The sequence below is a fragment of the Takifugu flavidus genome, chromosome 10 (assembly GCF_003711565.1).
Source record: "Takifugu flavidus isolate HTHZ2018 chromosome 10, ASM371156v2, whole genome shotgun sequence".
NCBI lineage: Eukaryota > Metazoa > Chordata > Actinopteri > Tetraodontiformes > Tetraodontidae > Takifugu > Takifugu flavidus.
In genome coordinates this window covers 4,517,301-4,525,134 of record NC_079529.1, presented here as the reverse complement: position 1 = coordinate 4,525,134, position 7,834 = coordinate 4,517,301, and the positions used below count along the sequence as shown (strand labels likewise).

Here is a 7,834-nt window from a genome sequence, read left to right as displayed (position 1 = left end):
CCTCTGCTCTCCAATGCCATTTTTAAAATTAAGCAACTACCAATTTACCAATTACCAAATGTGCTATTTGGTCCTTAAGGTTCTGGTGTGTTTGCATGTCCACGCAGGGGCGATGGCACAACTAAGACGTCCTCACCACAGCCACTTTCCCCGACACGCGACCAGAAGGCCCGCAGGCGACGTCTGACAGTTTCCTATGAAATATACATGCCACTTTCTATACGTTCACCGTTTACAAGACAGACGCGAAAGCAACGAGCTGAATAATTTAGTCGAACGCGGCTGGACGGAGGCATCTTTTGGAAGTCAGGACTTCGAGCCTGTTCAGGCCCTGCTGTCGCGTCTGGGAAGCCCTACAGAACCTGCTGTATTGCTCTTTGTGAAACAGCTTTTGTTCCCTCTTTGTTTGCTTTCATGCCACAAAACATCCCATTATTGTTTGCAGCCGCGCAGCTCTGGAGGAATAGACCAGAGGGCCGCGCAGATAATTGAGCTTCTCCATCTCCAGAGCAGCTAATGGTTTCTGGTGAAGGAAATGAGCAGAGGAATTGATGAGTGTTTTGCATCAGAAGTTTAGATTTTGTTCTGCGGTTCATCTGAACGCACTTTACCGTGCAATTAAATTTGCCAGCCTATCGCCGTGAAAACAGCTCCCGCGCTTGGCCCAACACAATTACACCATTTGTCAGCCTTCAGAGTCGCGGCGCCGGTCTCCCCGAACTGCTAACGAGTTTGCGGCGTTGCGTGACAGTCGAACGAGGTCACACAGAAACAAAACCAGACCTCTGACACCGTTTTCCTGGCGGCCCGGGAGAAAGAACGTCTACTTTTGTGTCCTGAGACCCTTCTGGGGAAATTGCACCTCAGCGCTGATGGATGACCCACCAGTATCATGGTGGGTCCAAGTAGTTCTGAAACAGCAGTGGTGGAGTATTAGTACTAGCATATCTGTTGGAGTCAATTATTTTAAAAACAACAGAGCTTTAAAATACTGAAGCATTAAAGTAATAAAGCAGCTAACAGCTGAAGAAGCAGTCAGACAGAGGAGCAGAAGCTCTGCAACAGAACCGGTATTATGTTTTTAACTTTATTGCTTTTTGATTTACATGGTTTTCAGCCACATGAGCCATGTTCTGCTCTGGGCCGGAGCCACGGAGGAGGAAAGCTGTAGGCCTGTTGATCCAAAAACTGAAACTAAAGTTTAAAAAAATGAAAAAAGAATTAATGTCATCGGTCTTCTGCTGACTGGTGCTGCTCTGCTCACAACTCCCCCCAACACACACACACACACACAATGACATTGTCTGTCGCTATATTGCATTTCAGGAATAAGAGCCAGGAGAAATGATTCAAGGGGGAAAAGCTGCGTATTTGTCTGCACAGCCACTGACAGACGGGTCCAATTCCTTCCCGGCATCCATCTCTCTGGACCTGATGCTTCCCTCTGAAGACCATCTCGCTCTCAATGTCGCCAGCCAGAGAACTGATTTATGCAGAGCGCCGTAGGTAATTAGCGCCGGGGTAATCTGTCACAGACTTCAAGCCAATAACAAGGAAAGTCCATTAAGTAATGAGTCATACGCCACGCTGCTTCATTACTGGGATCCATCATGTGGCGAGGAACGCGGATCTGTAAACACGCCACACATCAAGACTCGGCCCCTCTCACCAGACGAAGAAAGCCGCAGAGAAGCTCCGTGAAGCCCTCCAGCGACCCGAGGGGGCCATTCTAAAAAGTCAATCTCCAATAATTACAAGCATGCTCCACGGGCGCCAGGGACCAGCGGCGTAGCGGTGAGAGGGGCCGGTCCACTCATTTCTTAATAACACGGTGTTTTGGTTTCCCACGCACGTGCTGAGAAAAAACCTGCCCCCCAGTCCCAGCGTGGGGGCAGGGCCGACTGTTCACACATGGCCTCCGTGTGTCTGAAACAGTCGGGGGCCATGTGTTGTTCTGGCTTTCTGAACAGGAGCGACAGCTTCATTACAATAATGAGTCCGTTTCAACATGCTTGACTAACGAGCCCGATGCTGAGAGGAGAAAAGCTGTAAGCCAAAAAGGAAAGACAAGAGCTTCCCGCACACGCGACAGGGTAACAACTAGAGAAGTATCAAGAGGTCAAAGGGCAGCGACCATGTTCATTTTGCAATATTCTGATAACGAGGGGTCTTATTAACGAATGCATGGTGCAGATCATCAGCAGCCTGCAGCAGATGTGCAGTTTGGAGCACTGACGTTCATACACAACGCACCACGAAAGCCCCGAACTGGGAGTCATCTGGTTTCCTCACTTATAAAAGGGAGCATGAGGCATGCAGGCGCTCCAGACTGCAATTAGCTGAATAAGAGGAAAACTAGAGCCCCCGTACAATAGAAATCAGGGGTGTTAATTAGCTCCAATGTAAGGAATTAACAGGAAGTTGCTGCTCGAGCGTGTGGGGACACTGAATGCTTCCATCTTCATGTTACAGATGTTGAAGATTCTGGGTTCCAAAGCATCACAAACAACCATTTTCCTGCAGCCTTCCTGCTGGAGGAGGAGGAACTCTCATTTTGCGATTCTTTCGAGTTCTTATTTTAGATCCATCGATTCGACACCCAGTCAATGAAATCGCAGGTGTGAAAATGATGAATTATGTTTCCAATTCAACCTGAACTGCAAAGAGGAGAAAAATGAAGATTAGGGAGAGAAATGCTCCATCTGTCTATTCATCCAGATTAAGAGCTGCATACTAGAAATTAAAGGTCAGGATTTGTATAATTGAACACGCAAACCTGCTTCTGGTCCTTTTCAACACGGCGCCAAGAAACTTTTCTCCACTTTGGTGATAAATTTTACACTCCGGTGTTACATTCTCCACAGAACCTCTGGGCTCAAAACACTTGTGGAATAATGGGACAAAAGAAAGAGTCTTCCATCTCACACGTAAACACTCCTTGCAATGTGTAGTTCCACCACTAGACGCCGCCAAAGCAGGGTGGAGCTTTACTTCATCAAGCTTTGACTTATAAAAATCATAATTTGGTGTTTGTACCAAAAGACAAAAGGGACAAGATTCAGCATGAGTACGAGTTAAACAGCCCAGTGACCTTTGACCTGCAACGTCTAATTAGTTCATCGTTGGACGTTTGTCAAAGGACCCATTTCAAAATCCCCCAAATGATTGTGATGGACACACAAATGTAATCGCCAACACAGCGGCATAATGAGAAGGTTGGGGTGATTACATTAACCAGTTATGAAAGACTCTCCAGTGCTTCTCATCTTTTTGTCCCAGTTTTTCTTTGTCCGCCTTTCCCAGATGAAAAGACGACGAGGCGAGCAAGTGCGCCTCCGAATTCAGCGCTCACGACACAAAGACCTGCTGCTTGATTTGTATACTTGCTCAGACATTAACATCCTGGAGTGCTTCTGATGGTGCATAATAACCTTTGTTTAATTTCTTTATTTTGCCCACTTAGAGGTGCTCTATTAAGAACATAAAGGCAGCAAAATTGCACGTAGCCAGTAAACAAACACAGAACTAATGAAACCACATGCGGCAGGAAAATGGCTGTTCTGTTGTCACAGGAAGGGACCGATCTTTAAATACTGGAACTTGCAAATTATTGGTTAAGTAGTTCACGCACTGGAAGTCTTAAAAAAAAAAAAAATTAAAAAAAATCATGAGTAAACTTTATTTTCCTGATAGGAAAGGCAACAAAATGCAGTATACAGTAAAATTCACAAGATTAAGCATGTCCCAATAGTTAAAACAGTGTTCTTAGGAGCTCCAGGTAAAAGTCACCGTGAACAAACATCCTATCTGAGCCAGACGCAAAGGAAAAGATAATTAAAACAATTCTAAGGAATTCATTAAAAACCTTTATTAACATTCATACTAATGATTTAGTGAAAACCATTCCAAGAGAATGCCAAAAATAAGATTTTTAAAAAAACAGTCTTTGACATGATCTACAGAAGATACCCAGGCTTTCTCCAGACTAAGAAGAAAAGGTTCCCACATAAAAGGAGAGAGAAATTCATCCATATCTGAGCTAAACAGTGGCTCAGACACTGAACAACCCCATTAACCAGCATTCAACGTCACGAACAAGGCCGAAACCCCAAACTATAAAATGTCCCCGACCTTCTCAAGTGGAGGCTGGAATCAGCTCTCCTGCTTGTCTTTGACCAAAAGGGCCGTGTGCTGCCCCCCGCTGGAGGCCATCAGTACTGCACGGTTTTCCAACTGCTTTCCCGTCATTTTCACAGGGCTGAACTCATCATCCTCTTCGCCTGTGCCAAGCTGCAGGTTTGTGCCCATCCCCCAGGCATACACCGACCCTGGAATAAAGAAAAGAAAAATATATCATCGATTCAGGCAACAGACAAGCAGAACAGAGAAGAACCCGCATCGCTTCTCACCTTCTCTGGTGACAGCGAAGCTGACAGACGCCCCACACGTCACGTTGCAGGCGGCCTCTATTCCAGACACGAGCGTGGGCTCCGTTTTCTCCTCGACGTCTTGGCCCAGACCAAGACGACCATATTCTGCCCTACCCAGACTGTACACCTGTCCTAAAACACAACATTCAGATGTTAAAGTCCTCACAACTACCCAGAGCCCCGACAGAGCCGAGGAGTGCATAAAGTGTCCTCAATATCTTGTTTTTAGGATCTGTCCTTTTTTAGAAGTGGGTAAAAAGAAAAAAACTTGTCAGGAAAAGCTTTTAACAGCCACATAGTGCAAACTCGGATGGGGGCGAAAGAGCCCATTAGTTGGAATTTACCTTCAGCGTCGAGGCAGACCGTGTGATGCTGCCCTCCAGAGAATTCCACCCAGGAAGTGGTGGAGTTTTTAAAGCACGCCAGTTTCACGGGGAAGAAACACGTCTTAGTATTTTTGGTACCTGAAAGGGAGGATAGAAAAATAGTTTCGTAACTAGGCGACGTTGCGGCTGGTATTCTAACCCTTTATGATTGATGAATCTTCGACACACTGACCGAGCTGGTGGTAATTGCTGAGGCCAAATCCATAAACGTGCCCGTCCTTTGACACAGCAAAAGTGACATATGAGCCACAGAAGGCGTCGATGAACTGAACTTTGCCTTTGACGATCACGATCTGTGGTATCAGTAACCGATCTGAAATCACAGGAGCCGCGATCAGCCAGGACGCCTCAGAAACACACAAGCCATAAAAGCACGGGCCGATCGGCCCGGAGGCGTCGGCGCTATTTACCGAGGCCTTGTCTGCCTCCGCGGTTTGAAAAGACTTCAGCGACTCTCCCCAGCTGCCCCTGCTCTCCGGTGCCCACTGTGTAGAGATGTCCCTCCAGCGTGACCATCACAATGTGGTCGTTGCCTATTTGAAAGAGATGCAGACTTTAAAAGGGGAAAAACACGACAACAAAGCACGACAGAGGTCACAGTTGTCTTACCTGATGCAATTTTCACAACAGGCTCAATCATTGGAAGCTTGACTGGAACTTTGGATGTTTTCAGAGGCTCCACCAGGCCGATAACACCATTATTGTCCTAAAAAAAGCCACAGTCACACAATAGAAGCAGAATTGCTTCAGATAAGTGTTGTGTACAGCAGGAAAACAACTGCACACAAAGGACGCTGTGAATGCATTTTTGAGTACACTCACAGATTGATTGAGTTGAAATAGGCTGATTACGATCCGATCACAGAGGGGAGCAATATTAGTATTTAAAAACCTTGTTTATTTACTGTTTTGAAGGTTTAAAAAACCCCCACATTCTTAAGCCTTTTTTGCCCTAAAGTGACTGAGATGAGAAGGTTAAACATCGATGACATCTAGTGGGCACTCACAACCAGCCAGATACGGGTTCAAACTTCCCAAACAACTGGACAGAAATAACATAACTTACTGTGATTAAATTACCTTCATGTAAATAAATTACTTTCCTGTAATAAGTAAAGGCAAATTCCACATTGCCGACATGTTTGTGTGTAGCTGCCGCATTCAAGATTCAAAAACCTGTCGCCCACACACATATTTAAACCAATAAGATGCATCGATCGACGTGTATTGTTTGCTTAACATAAATCAGCCATGTCTCATTGGTTTAAATTTGACGTCTTTAAGTCGTTTGTGTTTTGAGCCCGTCGCTGTGAGACGGACAATAAAGTGAAACTGGAATCATTCTCCAACTACATCATCGCTAGCGAACCAACATTACTGTGCAGGGAAACTTTAAACACGAGGCAGCTAAACAGAACTAGCGCATCCCTAAAAAATAGACCCATTTAGGTTAAAAATGCATTAAACGTGGAAGTGCGACTGACCCTAAAAGCGCCCCAGATGAAGACCGTTCCATCATCTGTAAGAGCAGCGGTGTGACTGTCTCCTGCCGACACTTGCACCACCTTCTCGTCCAGCAACACCTTCCCTGGAACCATCTCGGAGCCCTCCTCGGTCGTTTCCCGGCCGAGGGCGCCTTCGTCGTTACAGCCAAACGTGTAGACCTGAAGAATCAGAAAACGTGGGAGTTTATTTTGGAGTTGCAAAAGCCACAAATGAAAAGTGAGAGAGCAACGCCGTCTCTTACGTGGCCACTTTCACTGAGACACACAGTGTGCATGCCTCCAGCTACAACCTGCACAGTTTTCTCTGGCAGTGACACGAGAGACGGCTTTTTCCTCTGGAGGACGTCCTCGCCATGACCCAGCTGTCCGACGTCCCCCTGACCAAGAACGAGAACCTGGCCGGCCTCCTTGCCATAACTCCTGTGGGTAACTGTGGAGAAACGCAATTATTTCAACGCTCCTGAGGCAACTGCAAATATAGCGGTCAGAAGCGGTACAAAAGTCACCTTTTATTTTCTTGGGGTGTTTGTCACCATCCACAACAGCCTCCGACTTCCGTTTGGTGGTCTTTTTAGCAGGCATGACCTACATGGATATTTAATAGAAAAGGTGGTTAACCTTCATTCGTGTTGTCAGTAAGTTCCAGAGAAAGTGACACCTCCACACACATCTCAATGGACACTATCGCCTAAAACAGGACGGAACTGTAATGGCTCAACAGCTGCCTGAGTCCTTCAATGGTGGACAAAAACGGGTCCATTCATTCACCGCGGACAGCCGTGCTGCCTCCCTGACCCGCGCAAAGTTGCGTGTCAACCAAGTCGTTGGAGAATTTCACGTCACAGTTCCGCCAGAGCAGCAGAAAAGCGTCATTTAATGCAACACTTGATAGAAAGTACCCCGGACCCTAACTTGGCATGGTTTAACGCTGACGGTGAGCCCATGTGCCCTTGCAGGCTAATGTTATCGGACACGCTGAACGGGAGGAGCACGTCGAATCTTATTTTATGCCTGTTAATTATAGTGAGACAGTCGATTTTCACGACGCAGCGGCACAGTAAAAAGTATACCACAGTTCCCTACATACAGCAAGTGTGAGCCGGCAGCGAAGTAAACTATCGTTCAGAGCACTGCTAACCAGCTAACTAGCCCCGGTGTTAGCTTAGTCGTTCATAGGCGGCGTTCCATCTAAGATATTTACTGCATAAATCTGCAGCGCGTTGCATTCAGGGGTATTCAACAACTGCTTTTCCTTCTTCATTTTTTGTGGGGGAAATCAGCCATAAATTACAAACCTGTGTTGAGCAGAAGGTTATAGTTCGAGGAATAAACGTGTTTCAACCTGCTCCGCCTTCCTGCCGATAAACGAATCTCTCTGCCCAGCGCGTGGCCCGCCCTGCTCCGCCTCTGATTGGCTAATACTTGTAGGCTTCCGGTTAAACGTCGACATCCGGTTAGTTGGTTTCAGGCTTTCCATCACACATTATTTCTCCATTTCTTACTAAGTGTAAGC

The 7,834-nt window shown here is 46.4% G+C and overlaps 1 protein-coding gene across 1 annotated transcript; it reads right to left on the bottom strand.

The window, feature by feature from the left end:
• Positions 1 to 3,665: 3,665 nt before the first annotated feature.
• On the bottom strand, positions 3,666 to 7,737 carry rcc1 (regulator of chromosome condensation 1). The gene is made up of 10 exons (XM_057045510.1): positions 7,617 to 7,737; positions 6,828 to 6,906; positions 6,564 to 6,751; positions 6,301 to 6,480; positions 5,426 to 5,522; positions 5,227 to 5,349; positions 4,989 to 5,129; positions 4,775 to 4,894; positions 4,410 to 4,562; positions 3,666 to 4,328 (listed from the first exon to the last, which is right to left on the bottom strand). Exons 2-10 carry the CDS (start codon positions 6,901 to 6,903, stop codon positions 4,153 to 4,155), a joined length of 1,254 nt encoding a protein of 417 aa, XP_056901490.1. The 5' UTR covers positions 6,904 to 6,906; positions 7,617 to 7,737; the 3' UTR covers positions 3,666 to 4,152.
• Positions 7,738 to 7,834: the final 97 nt, after the last annotated feature.